This window comes from Scardinius erythrophthalmus (genome assembly GCF_964197995.2).
Source record: "Scardinius erythrophthalmus genome assembly, chromosome: 18".
Taxonomy (NCBI): domain Eukaryota; kingdom Metazoa; phylum Chordata; class Actinopteri; order Cypriniformes; family Leuciscidae; genus Scardinius; species Scardinius erythrophthalmus.
The window spans coordinates 20619587-20638725 of record NC_138238.1 but is presented as its reverse complement, the minus strand read 5'-3'; the positions used below and the strand labels follow the sequence as shown (position 1 = coordinate 20638725).

General features: G+C 45.9%; 1 protein-coding gene across 1 annotated transcript in view; it reads left to right on the top strand.

Annotated features, from left to right (window-relative positions):
* plcd3b (phospholipase C, delta 3b) overlaps positions 1 to 19139 on the top strand; it is a gene marked incomplete at both ends in the record, with an annotated part of 84315 nt that overhangs the window by 6433 nt on the left and 58743 nt on the right. The window contains 5 exons of the mRNA XM_081391946.1: positions 12870 to 13098; positions 17526 to 17655; positions 17918 to 18143; positions 18258 to 18459; positions 18642 to 18783. Coding sequence (XP_081248072.1) covers positions 12870 to 13098; positions 17526 to 17655; positions 17918 to 18143; positions 18258 to 18459; positions 18642 to 18783 — 929 coding nt within the window. The remainder of the gene's footprint in view (positions 1 to 12869; positions 13099 to 17525; positions 17656 to 17917; positions 18144 to 18257; positions 18460 to 18641; positions 18784 to 19139) is intronic.

Sequence of the window (19139 nt, the reverse complement as noted above, 5' to 3'; positions counted from 1 at the left end):
CAAAAAAATGGTTATTTACATTCTTGAAATGTGTTCATATCATTGCATTACATACACAACACTCTAATAAGTATAGAAAGTCCTAAAATTAGAATTTTTTGCCAGTTTTTTTTTTTTTTTTTTTTTTTTTCACATTTTAAATCCTTATCCGTCATTCACCCATACACTGTTCAAAAGTTTGGGGTTGGTTAGATTTTTTTAATGTTTTTGAAAGAAATCTCTTATGCTCACCAAGGCTGCATTTATTTGATCAAAAATACAGTAAAAACAGTAATATTGTGAAATATTATTACAATTTCAAAGTAACTGTTTACTATTTAAATATATATTTAAAATGTAATTTATTCCTGTGATGGCAAATAATTTACAGGAGTCATTACTCCAACCAAGATATTATCGTATCAAGAAGTCAGAGATTTCAATACAAACTCCAATATTTCTCATCAGATTATTTCAATATCAAATCATCTGAGCTACCCTCATTCATTTTATAGTTTTATACTCTTACTGTATGTCAACTGTTGATTTCTCCTTAAAAAATTTTAGGAGCAACATCTCAAAGTTAATATTTGAATAAAACATAAACATCCTCTGAATGATGAATGAGCATCTTCTGAGCAATAAATGTTTGCTAATAAACTACAATTATTTTGTTGTTGTTGTTGCAGGTGCCTTTGTCTAAAAAAAAAAAAAAAAAAGGAATGTATATCAGCTCTTATTTTAATGTCTGCAGCTTGTGTGCTATTTACTTCTCAGAAAATAGTTCTTAATCAAATTTTAATTCTTTGTTTTGGCACCACAATGCAGAAATAAAAGGAGATGATTTACCAAGCTCTTTCTGTCTGCACCCAGTAATAATAAAGATCGTCTCGGTTACGTATGTAACGTCTCGGTTACGTATGTAAACCTCGTTCCCTGAGTAGGGAACGGAGACGTTACATCGGATGACGACGAATGGGGTTTCGCTTAGAAAGCATATCACCTTCGAGTATATAAAACGAGCCAATGCCAATGAAATGCCATGGGTCTGCGGAATTTGCATAGCGTATCTCCGCCCCACCCTGGGGGTATAAAAGGAAGTACGCCGGCAACATGCAGATATGTCTTCGCTGAGGAGCCGAGACTGAACTCAGGCGTTCCAGCGGTACAGCGGAAGTGGCAAGGAGACGTAACGTCTCCGTTCCCTACTCAGGGAACGAGGGTTACATACGTAACCGAGACGTTCCCTTTCGTTGTCACTCCGAGTTACGTCGGATGACAACGAATGGGGTTCCCAGTGTAATCACGCCACCTCTCGACTGTCTTCCAGTGCCCTGCGTAAGTCTGAGCTCCCTGTCGTGAGACTGGCACGGACGAAGGACTCCTACTTAACACAGGAATACCAAGGTACACTGGGAAGCATATCTCAGTGGAAATATGCAATCACGCCCAGCCCGAAGGGGGGGACTAGGAATACACATATGACCCCGAGGGGCTGCATATGGAGAATCAATGGGGTGTCCAGCCGCAGGTGGAATATTTCAACCCCAGGGGTGGCAAGGTGGCTTGCCAAGGGAAAGACACATGCTCAGAGAGGCTTACAGTGGAAATACACATGTGGGGGTCACCCAGAAGGGGAACCATGCACATGGAGGCACCTAGCCAAGCACGAAAGCTGCCAGTGGCATAACTCTGGCGTTGACGTCGTCAGTGCTGGAGGAGACTCAGGGCTTATTAGGCTCACCTGAGGAGAATATCGCACGTATCCCGTCCGTGGAGAGGAATGGCGAGCAAGCGAAGACACCTGAGCAGAATCTAGTACCGGCTAGTTGAAGCGAGTACATGAGAAGAAACTGGCTCCACTCGGAGATTGTAGAATCTTGCAAATGTGTTAGGTGTCGCCCAGCCTGCAGCTCTGCAGATGTCTGTTAGCGAGGCGCCATGCGCTAGAGCCCAAGAGGATGCCACACTCCGAGTGGAGTGGGCCGTCACACCAAGGGGGCATGGTCGACCTTGCTGCTGGTAAGCCAAAGCAATGGCGTCCACTATCCAGTGAGACAACCTTTGCTTGGAGAGAGCCTTTCCCTTCAGCTTCCCACCATGACAGACAAAGAGCTGGTCAGAGGTCCTGAAACACTGAGTTCTGTCTACGTAAGCACGGAGTGCGCGTACTGGACAGAGCAGTGCCAAGGCTGGGTCTGTCTCCTCCAAAGGCAGCGTTTGCAGGTTCACCACCTGATCTCGAAAGGGAGTGGTGGGAACCTTGGGCACATATCCAGGCTGGGGTCTCAGGATCACGTGAGAGTTAGCCGGCCCGAATTCCAGGCACACTTCGTCAACCGAAAATGCCTGCAGGTCCCCTACCCTCTTGATGGAGGCCAATGCAACCAGGAGCACTGTCTTCATTGACAGGAACTTAAGCTCCACTGATTGCAGAGGCTCAAAGGGAGCACTCTGCAGGGCAGTTAGTACCACTGAGAGGTCCCAAGAGGGAACGAGAGGAGGACGAGGAGGATTCAGTCTCCTCGCTCCTCTCAGGAACCTGATGATCAGGTCGTGCTTTCCCAGAGACTTACCATCAACTGCGTCGTGATGTGCGGCAATGGCGGCAACATACACTTTCAGGGTGGAGGGAGATAGCCTTCGCTCCAACCCTTCTTGCAGGAAGGAAAGCACAACACTGATCGGGCATTTCGTGGGTTCTTGTTGTTTAGAAGAACACCAGTTGACGAAGAGGTTCCACTTCAACGCATAGGCATGTCTCTCGTGGACGATGCTCTAGCGGAAGTGATGGTAGCCACCACCGCTGGTGGTAGGGTACTCAAACCTGCCTCGTCCCGTCCAGGAGCCACACGTGGAGGTTCCAAAGATCGGGACGAGGGTGCCATAAGGTGCCCCGTCCCTGAGAAAGCAGGTCCTTCCTCAGAGGAATTGGCCAGGGAGGTGCTGTTGCGAGGAGTACTAGTTCTGGGAACCAGGTGCGGTTGTGCCAATACGGGGCAACCAAAATTACCTGCTCCTCGTCCTCCCTGATCTTGCGCAAAGTCTGCGCAAGAAGGCTCACTAGGGGAAACGCATACTTGCGGAGGCTTCGCGGCCAGCTGTGCGCCAGTGCATCCGTGCCGAGAGTGCCCTCGGTCAGGGAATAAAACAGGTCGCAGTGGGACGAGTCGTGGGAGGCAAACAGGTCTACCTGTGCGTCCCCGAACTGATCCCAAATCAGCTGAACCGCCTGGGGATGGAGTCTCCATTCTCCAGCGAGAGGCCGAAGCCGAGACAGCTCGTCGGCCGCCTGGTTCAGGTCTCCCGAGATATAAATGGCTCGAAGCGACCTCAGATGCTTCTGACTCCATATGAGGAGGTGGCGGGCGAGTTGTGACATACGGCGGGAGCGCAGACCACCTTGACGGTTGATGTACGCTACAGTCGCAATATTGTCTGATCGGACTAGTACGTGTTGACCCCTGAGCAACGCATGGAAGCGGTGCAGAGCAAGACGTACAGCCAACAACTCGAGGCAATTGACATGCAAGAGGCGCTGGGGTCCTGTCCAGGAGCCCGCAGCAGCATGTCCATTGCACATGGCACCCCAACCCGTGGTGGAGGCATCTGTTGATACAACAACATGCCTGGAAGCTCGTTCTAAGGGCACTCCGGCCCGTAGAAAACTGAGGTTCGACCACGGGGTGAAGGTCTGACGGCAGGTCGGAGTCACTGGAACTCGGAACATGCCGTGATGCCATGCCCACCTCGGGACTCGATCACGAAGCCAAAGCTGAAGCGGTCTCATATGAAGCAATCCGAGCAGCGTTACTGCAGCTGCGGATGCCATATACCCCCAGGAGCCTCAGTCGTCGAGATAGTTCAGGATGCGAACCCCGTGTTCCCGTAGGGGAACAAGGGCTGCCTCGACGACCTTCGTGAAGACGCGAGGAGACAGGGCTAGCCCGAAAGGGAGAACCGCGTACTGGTATGCCTGCCCCTCGAAAGCAAACCGAAGAAACGGTCTGTGTCGAGGAAGAATGGAGACATGGAAGTAGGCGTCCTTCAGGTCGATCGCTGCAAACCAATCCTGCGGCCGTACGCATTCGAAAAGGCGTTTGGCCGTGAGCATCTTGAACAGCAGCCTGTGAAGGGAGCGGTTCAGGACGCGCAGGTCCAGGATAGGTTGTAACCCACCGGATTTCTTCGGTACAATGAAGTAGGGGCTGTAGAGGCCGGACTTCATTTCGGCTGGAGGGACAGTCTCGATCGCACCCTTCGCCAGTAGGGTGGCAACCTCCGCTCTCATGACAGGGGCATTGCCACCGACCAAAGTGAAGCGGACTCCGCTGAAGCGGGCAGGAGATCGCGCGAACTGAATCGCGTAGCCGAGCCTGATGGTCCTCTGGACCCAGCGGGACAGTCTGGGAAGCTCTAACCAGGCTCCCAAAAACTGTACCAGCAGGGTCATGCGGACCACAGACGTACCCTCGGTGGTGCAGCGAGGCGGAATGACCGGCCCAGGCGTGGGTGGCATAGCGGCCCGGTGCGGGGGCACGGTCATTAGCCGCGTCCTGCCAGAGGAGGCCAGGGGAGGACCAGCGTCCCACGGGGGCGTGCTCTGGCAGGGGTCTGGCGACAGAGGGGGACGAGAGTGGCGAGGCTCGTGAGCGGCGCGCACTGTCATCCGAGAACTCTGTGTGCTCAGAGATGGGGGAGTGAGTTCTTTCTTTAACCACATTAGGGTGCTGCCCGTCGAGGGACGAGCAGCGGGAGTGGGACAACCAAGGATTCTCCCCCGGCCCTGCTACCGTCTCCTGAAAATAACTCAAAGCCATCTCTGAGCAGCCATCTCAGGAGCGCCGTTTTGCCTGGCGTATAGCGGGGCCCGGGGCGGGTGAGGGCTGTGGCGCCTTCCTGCGGCTTCCTCCACGACGCGACCCGGAAGCAGCTTGCTGCTGGGGCCGATCGGGAGGGGCGGGAGCCGCAGAAGGGCGCCCTCGGCGACGAGCAGTCTGAGGCACCTGTGCCGACGGCTGCGCTGCTGGAGCAGCGGGCCGCCGGGGCAGGACGTGTTTAAGAGCCTCAGTCTGCTTCTGGGCAGTCGAGAACTGCTGGGCAAAGTCCCTGACTGCACCGCCGAAGAGGCCAGCCTGGGATATGGGGGTGTCGAGGAACCGGGTCCGCTCGGCCTCCCGCATATCAGCCAGGTTGAGCCACAGGTGTCGTTCCTGGACCACACAGGTGGACATCACCTGACCCAGCGAGCGTGCGGTCACCTTCGTTGCCCGGAGAGCGAGGTCGGTGGCGGCACGCAACTCATCAAAGAGTGCTGGGTCAGTCCTCCCCTCGTGCATGTCACGCAACAGCTGGGCCTGGTAGACCTGCAGAGTCGCCATGGCATGCAGTGAGGAGGCTGCCAGCTCCGCAGCTCAATAGGCCTTCGCCACGAGGGTGGAGGAGAACCTACAGGCTTTGGAGGGGTGCTTTGGGTCGCCACGGGAAGAAGCACTCTGAGGACACAGTTGCATCGCAACAGAGCGTTCAAACTGGGGAACCCCAGTGTACCCTTTGGCAGCCGCCTGATCGAGAGGAGGCAAGGCGGAGGAGGTCGCCGAGCGATCACGGGAAGACAATGGTGCCTTCCAGGACCTCGTGACCTCCTCATGCACATCCGGGAAGAAAGGCATTGGGGTTGGGCGGCAACGAGGGTCAGCAGCTGCTCCCAAAAACCAATCGTCCAGCCGCGAGCGCACCGGACCAGGTGGCGGGGACCACTCTAGACCAATGTCCGCGGCTGCTCGGGAAAGCATGGCCGTCAGCTCGGGCAATGCTGGGACACCCGAAGGTGGCAGCACAGCCGAATTGTCACTTCCCAAGGACTCCAGCCCACCTTGTGATGCAGCGATCGACATCGAATCTTCCTCTGGAGCGCAGAATGAGACCCGCGGCAAGTCAGAGGACTGTACCGCGGGCTCATTCGGAACACTCACGGGTTGCACGGTGGAAGATGGAGGTGTGGAGCGTGGAATAGTCGGTGCTTTGTTCCACACCGTAACCCTCAGGTCACCCTGGCCGCCAGCCGAAGTACCAGCTCTCGTGGAGCTCGTAGATCGGGGTGCGGATGAGGGGACTCTACCACAAAGGTCATTGAGTCTCGACCGCAACCGTGTGATGGGCATGTTCCCGCAATGGGAACATGACTCATCCACAAACGCTGCCTTAGCGTGCTCAACACCCAGACACACAAGACCTTTTATACCCCCAGGGTGGGGCGGAGATACGCTATGCAAATTCCGCAGACTCATGGCATTTAATTGCCATTGGCTCGTTTTATATACTCGAAGGTGATAGGCTTTCTAAGCGAAACCCCATTCGTCGTCATCCGACGTAACTCGGAGTGACAACGAAAGGGAACCCTCGTTCCCTGAGTAGGGAACGGAGATGTTACGTCAGTGACGACGAATGGGGTTTCGCTTAGAAAGCCTCTCACCTTCGAGTATACAAAACAAGCCAATGGCAAGAAAATGCAATGGGTCTGTGGAACTTGCATAGCGTAAGTCCGCCCCACGTCGTGGGTATATAAGGAAGTATGCTGGCAACATGCAGATATGTTTCTTCGCTGAGGAGCCGAGACTGAACTCCGGCGTTCCAGCGGTACAGCGGAAGTGGCAGGGAGACGTAACGTCTCCGTTCCCTACTCAGGGAACAAGGGTTACATACGTAACCGAGACGTTCCCTTTCGTGGTCACTACGAGTTACGTCAGTAACCCTTCGCCAGTAGGGTGGCAACCTCCGCTCTCATGACAGGGGTATTGCCACCGACCATAGTGAAGCGGACTCCCCTGAAGCGGGGAGGAGGCCGCGCGAACTGAATCGCGTAGCCGAGCCTGATGGTTCTCACGACCCAGCAGGACAGCCTGGGAGGCTCTAGCCAGGCTCCCAGAACTGTACCAGCGGGGTCACGCGAACCACAGACGTACCCTCGGTGGTGCAGCGAGGCGGAATGACCGGCCCAGGTGTGGGTGGCATAGCGGCCCGGTGCGTGGGCACGGTCATTAGCCGCGTCCTGCCAGAGGAGGCCAGGGAAGGACCAGCGAGAGTGGCACCCTGGCCACCAGCCAAAGTATCCCCTCTCGAGGAAGAGATAGATTGGGGTGTGGAAGAGGGGACTCTCACACATAGATCACTGAGTCTCGATCTATAAACATCGCGATGGTCATGTTCCCGCAATGAAAACATGACTCATCCACGAGCGCTGCCGAGCGTGATTAAGCCCAACATGCGAAACAGCGCTCGTGAACGTTAGGCAGATGAATCACGCGCCCACATCCAGTAAATACACGGGCGAGCCGGCTTGAAAAAGACGTGCCGCGTGCAGCTCTTTTAGAGAGAGGAAAAAGCTCAGCAGAGTGCTGAAGCGCCCAGGGAGAAACACACACACTGTCGGCAGATCACTGCACAGATCAGCAGCAGGCAATGCGATCTCGCTGGAACGCGCCATCACACCAACACACTGAAGAGCAGCTCGTCTCTTAGAGTGAAGATGATTCAGAATGGCTTGCAGGAGTGAAGAGAACTCTTGGCTCCGAAGCGAAAACATATCTGCATGTTGCCAGCATACTTCCTTATATACCCACGACGTGGGGCGGACTTACACTATGCAAATTCCGCAGACCCATGGCATTTTCTTGCCATTTGCTCGTTTTGTATACTCGAAGGTGAGAGGCTTTCTAAGCGAAACCCCATTCGTCGTCACTGACGTAACTCGTAGTGACCATGAAAGGGAACTAAAAATCTCTGTTAACACAGGCTGTGTAAGGTGTGCTCTTTATAAATTAGTATGAAAAACACCTTTATGCATACACTCTCAGAAAAAAGGTACAAAAGCTGTCACTGGGGTGGTACATTTTCAAAAGGTACACTTTTTTTTCTTTTAGGTACCAATTTATACACTTTAGGTACTAGTACCTTAAGCTACCAATGTGCACTCTTTAGGTACAAAGGTGTACCTTTTGTAAAGGTACCACCCCAGTGACAGCTTTTGTACCTTTTTTCGGAGAGTGTAACATTTAGGTTTAGTCTCTCAGCAAATTAATTTCTTAGTTGGGGGCCTTAAGCACATAAATAGGTAATTTCGCGCAAATTCATCTAAAAGCGCCAAATTTGGCACAGATGTAGCTCAGGTCATACCGAAATGATTTAGCTAGGGCGCCGGAGCCAGCGACCCTTGGGGCCAAGATGGCGGCCAAATCCAATATGGCCGCCGCCCGAAAAGGGTTCCGGCTTTAACTTTTGAACCACATGAGTTACAAATACAAACTTGATATGTTTTTCAGCTTAATTGATCATGAGAAACACATAGGAATGTTTATATTTATGACCCAGTATATCTGGACCCCTTAATCCTCCAATTCCAATATGGCCGCTGTCCAAAAAAGCAGTTTGGGCTGTAGTATGGGGCCTTACACACCATTGTTCGCGCAAATTCATCTACAAGCACCAAATTTGGCACAGATGTAGCTGAGGGGATACTGAAATGATTTAGCCAGGGCGCCCGAGCCAATGGTCCCTGAGACCAAGATGGCGGCCAAATCCAATATGGCCGCCGCCTGAAAGGGTTTCGGCTATAGCTTTTGAGCCAGATGAGATACAAATACAAACTTGATGTCTATTTTACCTTCTTTGACCATGGGAAACCCATAGGAATACTTACATTTATGATTGGGTATATCAGGACCCCCCAAATTCCCTAAATTCAATATGGCTGCTGTCCGAAAAATGGTTTTGGCTACAAATTTTTAACCAAATGCGCTACAAATGAGGATGTGGTGTCTATTTTATGTTTATTGGCCACAGGAAGTCCATTGGCATATTTATATTTATGCTTGTGTAAGTCTGGAACCTGTATTCTTTTCAAGACTGTGGTTGAAAATCCTTTTTTTTTACCACAACTTTGAAGGTTATTCTCAATGTTGATTCATTTCCTTATGAAAGTGAAATGGTTTTCAGTTTACCACAGGTGAATACATTTCAAAGTGTAATCAAAATAAGAAAGAATAAGACACAATTATTATTGCAAGGCGATATTTATATTATATCAAATTGTTAAAATAATAATATAGTCAATTTTTCCAAAACTCTTAAAGGTTTGCTTAGCATAACAAAAAAACAGCAATAACATAAAAAACAACAGTGAATTCTCATGGTCTCTCACATGAATTATCATTATCACTCACAATCACCGGATCTCTCATTGTCTTCACCATCATTGTTTGTACAAGCACCCTCACATGCACATATAGAAGTGCAACGAACTCCAGCTTTACAGCACTTACAGTGCCCTCTACATGCTGTCTTGCAGCCACAGTGGAGCAGAATGGTGCAGGCTTTACTGGCGTCTCCGAGATTAGTCCAGTAAAGTTCCCAAGTCTTGCTCGTAGAGTCCCGATACCATTCCCATGCATTGAACTCTGGGATATCTTGCTGGACAGCGGTTGCCTGATTCCAGTAGAAGCTGGCCTGCAGCAGTGCTCTTTTGATGTGCTGAATCAATGCAGCTTGGGTGGGTGGCAGGTTCTCGAGAGACTTGGTACCATTCGAAAAAAGGTGATGTCTAGCTTCATCTACACGGCTGGAACCACAGCTCTTGCTGTACATGATGAGCTCATGTGACAGATTCATAGCTCATGGTCCAAATGGTCCGGCCAACTACTGAAAAAAACATTCCATGACTATGTTAACACCAATATTGCTGGGTTTGTGAGGTCACACATGAGCTATGAATCTGTCACGTGATTGGATATTATGTTTGATACATATCCAGAGGAGAACCTCAAAACACAAACTCACCAACGCAGAGGAACCGGATCAAGAACTAAAGTAGATGGGAGAACTCCAATTCCAAAACGTAACTGGATATATCTATTATATATATACTGGATATATTGTTATATCTAACTATTTGGATATATCAGTGAAGAGATAACCAAGCATGGCATGTCAGGTAAACTCCTCCTTTCCACCAAGAAAGATGCTGTACTCTCCAACAGACCAGGGTATGACATGTCTGCCCTTCAGCCTTGTAATCATCCAGAAGCAGATACAAGAATAATCCTGCATCTTGCACATGCTGGGGCCAATGGCCATAAAAAGGCATTTGTCCGGACTGTCGACAGCGATGTTGTCATCCTTGCCATCTGCTTCTTCAACACACTCGGCCTCACAGAGCTCTGGATCGGCTTTGCAGGTGGAAAAAACTATAGGGACATTCCTGCTCATGAAATCATGAAGGATCTTGGTCCCCAGAAGTCACTAGCCTTACCACTCTTCCACGCTTTAACAGGCTGTGACACAACCTCAGCCTTCCTGTGCCATGGGAAAAAGAGTGCATGGGCAGCTTGGGAGGCAACACCAGATCTCACAGAATCTCTGGTTACCCTCACCTTGGAGCCTGAACAGATCAACAATGACGTCCATGTCCAAAGACTGGAGCGTATGGTCGTCATCATGTACAGCAAGAGCTGTGGTTTCAGCCGTGTAGATGAAGCTAGACATCACCTTTTTTCGAATGGTACCAAGTCTCTCGAGAACTAGTCTCAGCCTCAGACGTCACGCCCACGGAACGTTGGCTAAACGTCTGATGCTTATGGTACACTTAACTGGAAACACTTCAGGAATGTCGAAGTCGTCATCTGATTGGTTGAATTTTATCGGATTTCCGGGGGGCGCGAGTGTCGCGTTTATTTTCGGTCTGTCTGGAAACAACGCGCAGACGTGTGATTGCGGAAGAAAAACTGGTGTGTTTACATGAGTGACAATGAGCATTTATCAAGATCAGCTAAACGTAGGATTCTCAAAAGTATACGTGCACGAACAGATCAATGACTTACTGCTTGTTTTCTTCTCCTTCTTTGATTTTCTATGCTGACTGACTTGTTGCACGCCGGTCTGTTGTTGTGGGGACATTTCCACGCCCCGAAACGTGACGCTGAACGAAACGAACTGTAATTGGTTGTTTGACATGTCGGTCAAACGGCCTTATGGGCGGGCCTTGGCCAAAGAAAGCTGCTAAGAATTCCAGACCTTCAGCCATCAGTCTGAAGGTCTGGCTACGCGAGACTACTCGAGAACCTGCCACCTACCCAAGCTGCATTGATTCAGCACATCAAAAGAGCACTGCTGCAGGCCAGCTTCTACTGGAATCAGGCAACCGCTGTCCAGCAAGATATCCCAGAGTTCAATGCATGGGAATGGTATCGGGACTCTACGAGCAAGACTTGGGAACCTTACTGGACTAATCTCGGAGACGCCAGTAAAGCCTGCACCATTCTGCTCCACTGTGGCTGCAAGACAGCATGTAGAGGGCACTGTAAGTGCTGTAAAGCTGGAGTTCGTTGCACTTCTATATGTGCATGTGAGGGTGCTTGTACAAACAATGATGGTGAAGACAATGAGAGATCCGGTGATTGTGAGTGATAATGATAATTCATGTGAGAGACCATGAGAATTCACTGTTGTTTTTTATGTTATTGCTGTTTTTTTGTTATGCTAAGCAAACCTTTAAGAGTTTTGGAAAAATTGACTATATTATTATTTTAACAATTTGATATAATATAAATATTGCCTTGCAATAATAATTGTGTCTTATTCTTTCTTATATGATTACACTTTGAAATGTATTCACCTGTGGTAAACTGAAAACCATTTCACTTTCATAAGGAAATGAATCAACATTGAGAATAACCTTCAAAGTTGTGGTAAAAAAAAAGGATTTTCAACCACAGTCTTGAAAAGAATACAGGTTCCAGACTTACACAAGCATAAATATAAATATGCCAATGGACTTCCTGTGGCCAATAAACATAAAATAGACACCACATCCTCATTTGTAGCGCATTTGGTTAAAAATTTGTAGCCAAAACCATTTTTCGGACAGCAGCCATATTGAATTTAGGGAATTTGGGGGGTCCTGATATACCCAATCATAAATGTAAGTATTCCTATGGGTTTCCCATGGTCAAAGAAGGTAAAATAGACATCAAGTTTGTATTTGTATCTCATCTGGCTCAAAAGCTATAGCCGAAACCCTTTCAGGCGGCGGCCATATTGGATTTGGCCGCCATCTTGGTCTCAGGGACCATTGGCTCGGGCGCCCTGGCTAAATCATTTCAGTATCCCCTCAGCTACATCTGTGCCAAATTTGGTGCTTGTAGATGAATTTGCGCGAACAATGGTGTGTAAGGCCCCATACTACAGCCCAAACTGCTTTTTTGGACAGCGGCCATATTGGAATTGGAGGATTAAGGGGTCCAGATATACTGGGTCATAAATATAAACATTCCTATGTGTTTCTCATGATCAATTAAGCTGAAAAACATATCAAGTTTGTATTTGTAACTCATGTGGTTCAAAAGTTAAAGCCGGAACCCTTTTCGGGCGGCGGCCATATTGGATTTGGCCGCCATCTTGGCCCCAAGGGTCGCTGGCTCCGGCGCCCTAGCTAAATCATTTCGGTATGACCTGAGCTACATCTGTGCCAAATTTGGCGCTTTTAGATGAATTTGCGCGAAAATGTGCTTAAGGCCCCCAACTATCTATTAAAAGTGATTTAAATAGTTGACAGGACACAATGGATACTTTTTTGGAGTCAATACTCTATGTTTTAGGCCACTGTTGTCTACCTTCTACACACTTTTAAAACATTTTCTAAATGTATAAGATGTTTTGGTATTTGGTCTACTGACTATTGACTCTATACACAGGAAAAGCAAAGTTGTCTGTGTGTTGGCTTAATCATTGTTTGTTTTCTTATTGTTGTGCCCCTGTCAATATTAGCAGTATTATTTTAAATGTTTGGTTAAACTATGTCGGTTTTGTCAAATTAAAAATACCTCCTTTCCTCTCAGTCTCTGTCATGGAAGTGGAGTGCGTTTGGGAGGGCTGTAAGTCTGAGACGTTGAGAAACCTGCCAACCTCGCTTCCAGAAGAGCAGTGTCTCACAATTTTGTTCAAAGGAGGGAGGAAGAGCTTGGATCTCCAGTGTGACACAAAAGAGGAAGCCCAGCACTGGGTCAGTGGCATTCGAACCCTCCAGGGCAGAGTCAACAACATGACCCAGAAAGAGAAACTCGACAAATATCCTTCAGCAGATAATCAGATTCATTGTACTCTACAGTCCCAGCTCATTAGTCCAGGTCATAATCAAATGACAAGTAAAAATACCTTTCTGTTATTCATTACTGATTAAGTTACTCTACTCTTTTGCATCAGGCTAATGAACTAGAATTGTTGGTGTGTCTAGCATTTCTTCCCTTCAGTGGGGAACAAGTGACTGCAAATTTATTTGAGAGAAAAATACATTTAAATTCCTCAATTTGATGCAGAATTGCAATTAAAAATGTAAGCAGGTAGAATTAAAATGAATTTAAATGCAAATAATTTACTTAAATGTAATTTGTGGAGCACAAAATGGGTATGGGCTGGGAGGGTCTGTACACAGATTATGCATGTATGTTCCTGGTTGTCGATCATTCAGTGTATGGAACATTTAAATGAAAAATGGCTTGTGACAAAAACTATGTGTTATGGAAATAAGCAGTGATGAAGGAGCGTTAAAATAAGTGTGCTTGGGCTTGAAAATGAGAGTCGCAACAGAATTAAAAAGAACACATGGGCTCCAGATGCATTTTTAAATGATTGTTATAATTTGACACAATGTTTAAAACATGTCACGAGACAATGAAGTGCCACGCTAGTTTTGAGTTTGTTTGCCAACTGGCGCAAAAGTCAAGTCAAGTCATCTTCATTTATATAGTGCTTTTAACAATGTAGATTGTTTCAAAGCAGCTTTACAGAGATAAGCATATAATTTAAGGTAACAGAAATTGTTTTGGCTTTATAGCGGTTCTTTAATAAAGTTATTTTCCAGCTAAAGTTAGTTTTGATTGATTTGCTTCCGTCGCAATGATCATTTGTTATTAAATTAGGGGCAGCTAAGACGACACCATTCTCGCTGATGGCGTTCACATGCGCATTTAGAATTGGTTCTATAGTTACGTGCGTTTGAATATATGTGCGCAGGTTTGGAAATCCCTACAAGCCAAGCCTAAACAAAGTACTTGTCTTTCCTTATAAATTTTGATAAAGAATTTTATTTTATTTTGTCACTTCGGGGTAGGAACGCGAAACGAAATTTTCCCGACAACGCCTTATCTGTAGAGTGGTAAAGGGATCCTCCATAGGGAGAGACTAGTTGGCACTTCAGCACTGCGTTGTCATCGGGTCCAGGCGAAAGTCCTTCATCAGATCTGGATACGGCCTGGATCCGGCAGGCTGCGGGAAAACCTCGGGATAAACACAGACACTAAAATTAGCGTAGATGCCATTCTTCTCATGATGTAACGAGTACATCAGGATTTATGGGAAGTGTTCCCGGTTCCGGCTGACCTAATCTATGCAGCCTAACATTGAATTATAGAAGTCTATAATGTATTATGTGTCTTTAATCTGGCTTTGAACTGACAGAGTGTGTCTGCTTCATGGACAAAGTTAGGAAGACTGTTCCAAAGTTTTGGTGCTAAATAGGAGAAGGATCTACCGCCAGCAGTCGATTTTGATATTCTAGGTATTATTAACTGGCCGGAATTTTGAGATCGCAGTAAACGTGAAGGACTATAATGCGTTAAGAGCCCGCTCAAGTACTGTGGAGCTAAACCATTTAGTGCTTTGTAAGTAATCAGCAATATTTTAAAATTTATGCTATGTTTAATAGGCAGCCAATGCAGTGTTGACAGAACCGGGCTAATATGGTCATACTTCCTGGTTCTGGTAAGAACTCGAGCTGCTGCGTTTTGGACCAGCTGTAGTTTGTTTATTAAGCATGCAGGGCAACCACCCAGTAGAGCATTACAATCATCTAGCCTTGAGGTCATGAACGCATGAACTAATTGTTCCGCATTTGTCAATGAGAGCATATGGCGTAATTTAGATATATTTTTAAGATGGAAAAATGCGGTTTTACAGATACTAGACACGTGACTTTCAAATGAAAGATTGGTATCAAAGAGCACACCCAGGTTCCTAACCGACGACGAAGACTCAACAGAGCAGCCATCAAGTGTTAGACAGTATTCTAGGTTATTACGTGAGGAAGTTTTTTGTCCAATAATTAGAATCTCTTTTTTTTTCAGAATTTAGTAGTAGGAAATTACGAGTCATCCAATTTTTTATATCAGCTATGCATTCCGTTAATTTTGTGAATTGATAAATTTCGTTAGGTTTTGAAGAAATATACAGCTGAGTATCGTCAGCATAACAGTGAAAGCTAATTCCATGTTTCCTAATGATATCTCCTAATGGTAGCATGTACAGAGTGAACAGCAGCGGTCCTAGTACTGAGCCTTGTGGTACGCCATACTGAACTTGTGATCGATGAGACATCTCTTCATTTACTGCTACAAACTGATAATGGTTAGATAAGTATGATTTAAACCATGCTAGTGCAATTCCACTAATACCAACATAATGTTTGAGTCTATTTAAAAGAATGTTGTGGTCAATGGTGTCAAATGCAGCACTAAGATCGAGTAACACTAATAGAGAGATAAAACCACAATCGATGATAAGAGCAAATCATTGGTACGGTCTAAATCCGGACTGGAATCCTCGCAGATATCATTTCTTTCAAGAAAGGAACATAGTTGTGAAGATACTGCCTTTTCTAATATCTTTGACAGAAAAGGTAGATTCGAGATCGGCCTGTAATTGACTAATTCAGTAGGATCAAGTTGCGTTTTTTTAACAAGCGGTTTAATCATAGCCAGCTTAAAGTTTTTTGGTACGTATCCTAGAGACAAAGACGAATTAATGATATTAAGAAGAGGATCTATGACCTCTGGAAGCATCTCTTTCAGTAGCTTAGTCGGTATAGGGTCTAACATACATGTTGTCGATTTAGATGATTTAATGAGTTTAGTAAATTCTTCCTCTCCTATAGCAACGAATGAATCAAATTTTTCCTCAGGGAGACTACAATGCACTGCCTGATGTGATACTGTAGTAGACGGTTGCATAGTTATAATTTTGTCCCTGATATTATCAATCTTATAAGTGAAGAAGTTCATAAAATCATTATTGCTGTGTTGCTTGGAAACTTTGGTGCTTGAAGCTTTCTTTTTCGTTAGTTTAGCCACCGTTTCAAATAAATATCTAGGATTATGTTTATTTTCTTTTAATAGGGTTGAAAAATAAGCAGATCTAGCAGCTTTTAAAGCCAAAAACCAAAGTAGACTTTATTTATGCACTACACAGACTGTTGTGCTGCTTTTTCAACATCTCGCACATGAGTGCCACCTTTTATACCTTGTTATATGAAGTTAGACCTTTAAAAACACGCCTCTGTTCCTGCATTATTGTCCATTTCACTCCGCTGCTTCTTGTTTTTTAAATGTAAACACGCGTTGTGAGTGAATAGTCACTACAATCTATTGAATATCTGATTTGAATATACTGAATACCTTTTATATCTCCCTTAGCCTAGTTTTCATGATAAACTAAATATGGGCGCTGCCCTAACACATTTACACTGAATCAGCTCTCTTTGTTCAGTAGTCAGGGCACTGATCAGGGAGCCATTTTAACAGCTGTCTCTCTAAGGCCTACAGAATGTCCTGCATCCTGCAGTGGAACTGGTTTGGGAACCTGAACTGGTTTGGGAACAATCAGGCCAATGAAAATGTTCCGTATTTGGACATGGTCGTGGCTTCTGACATCACACTTGGATGTGGGCCAGGTTGGATGTCCACCACAGGATGCAGTGATATGCTTCTCTCTGCTTTGCATGTATGAGGTCCTGGGTTCAATCCCCAGCATCTCCAAGGATAGTGATCCTTAAATTATAAATTTAGTTGTGGCCTAATGGTTAGAGAGTTGGACTTGTAACCCAAAGGTCACAGGTCTTAGTCTCAGTACCGGCAGGAAATGTAGGTGGGGGGAGTGAATGAATAGTGCACTCTTCCACTTTCATTACTCACAATAAGGTTGCCTTGAGCAAGGCACCTAACGCTCAAAAAATGGCTGCCCACTGCTCACGGTGTGTGTGTGTGTGTGTGTGTTCAATACTCACTGCTGTGTGTGTGCGCACTTGGATGGGGGAAATGCAGAGCACACATTCTGAGCATGAATTTATAATTAAGTTACAGCTGATATATTTAAGTGATATGTAACAAAGTATTTATCATACTATAGGCTATAAATAGACATTTAAAAAATGATGTCAGAAAAATATTAGTTCTGCCGTTGTTCATAAATACCAGTAGCGACCTTGTGATGTTGCTGGAAATAGAGTCATTGGTGTCCAAATGTGTATTGGTCCTTATCAGTGCCCGAATTTGTGAACACGATGTACTGATTCATAATCTAGGGAGCTGATTGAGACTCTGTCATTCAGTTTATAAATGTAGGAAAACGTTTGAATTTTTAAGACAATAAACTGTATAATAGTAATATAATGCATTAAACTGATTACCCAATTTTAACCGGTTAATACCCTTGACCACTCTCACTTGGATCTATGGCTACCTGAAACAAGCTGATATGAACAAAGATGGAAAGATGTCATACAAGGAGGTCCAGATCCTTTTCAAGATGATCAACATAGACCTGAATGACGAATATGCTGCCAACCTCTTTAAGGTCAGCCTTTATTCCTCAGCAGCACTTGACCTGCTTTGAAATGCTTCAATTGGAAATACTTCAATTGGAAATACTTTATTTACAGAACAAATAAAGTTCTGTAAAAGCAACACAGACAATAATGAACACTAAAGACGAAATGGATTTTAAGAACATGAAATGTATTTCATGTTCTTAAAATTCTTTCCACTAATTTAGAGTGGAAAAATTTAAATAAATGAATTTGCTTGATATGTTTATAAATATATAATCTGTGTATCAGAAGTGTGATAAATCAGAAGACGGACGGCTTGAACATGAGGAAATTGAGCTGTTTTGCCGTGAGTTGCTACGTCGGCCTGAGCTGGATGCAGTGTTTCAGCAGTACTCCACTAATGGTTGTGTCTTGTCCACCGTGGATTTGCGAGAATTCCTGAAAGACCAGGGCGAGGACCACACACTTGTGCATGCTCAGAGCCTTATTCTCAACTATGAACTCAATGAATGGGGTATTTGTACACTTCATTTACAGTAATAATCAGTACTATTTTATTGCAATTTGCACTTTTTTCCAGGCATGTGATACTGAGCGTAGAGATGCATCTTTGTTCTGTCTTTTGCAGCCCAGAAGAACCAGTTTATGACGCCCAATGGTTTCACCATGTACATGCTGTCTAAGGAGAATGATGTGTATAACCCAGAGCACAATAGAGTCTACCAGGACATGAGCCGCCCACTCAGTCACTACTTTATCTCCTCCTCACACAACACCTACCTCACTAAAGATCAACTCATCAGCGAGAGCAGCGCTCACGCTTATATCAGGTAAAATGCTCAAATATATATAAAAAGACAGCACTGGCGTTTTAGTAGATAACGTGTTCACATTTACATGCATACTGGATGAGATGACCTTTTCAGTGAAATCTTTCACACAAACATATTTCAGACATATACTTTTTCTTGAGCAAATATTGTAAAAGTGTTTATGTTTGTTTGTGGCACAGAGCTCTAAGACAAGGCTGTCGCTGTGTGGAGCTGGACTGCTGGGATGGGGAAAAGGAACCAGTCATTTACCATGGGCACACCCTCACATCCAAAGTGCCATTTAGGGAGGTGGTGAATGTCATTGCTGAATACGCTTTCAGGGTGAGCACAGGAAGTGGCTCTTTATCTTCAGCTCACTGGGTGATGCATTTATTTTGGGTATATAATGCAAACAGTTATTTTGTTTGCGTTTTTACCTTAAAGGGCACCTATGCTACTTTTTACTAGATGTAAAATAAGTATCTGATGTCCCCAGAGTGTGTAGCTCAAAATACCCTACAGGTATTCAAGTGTGCACACTCCCTTTCATTACTGCCGTGACCAGTATTGGTCCGGAGACTGTAAACAGTCTGGAGTGAAATGATTTGCGCAGACATAAACAAATTTAGGTATATTTTGCAGCGCATTTATTCAAAAATAAAACTACTCCACTGCGTCCTCAGTGGCTCGGATTATGG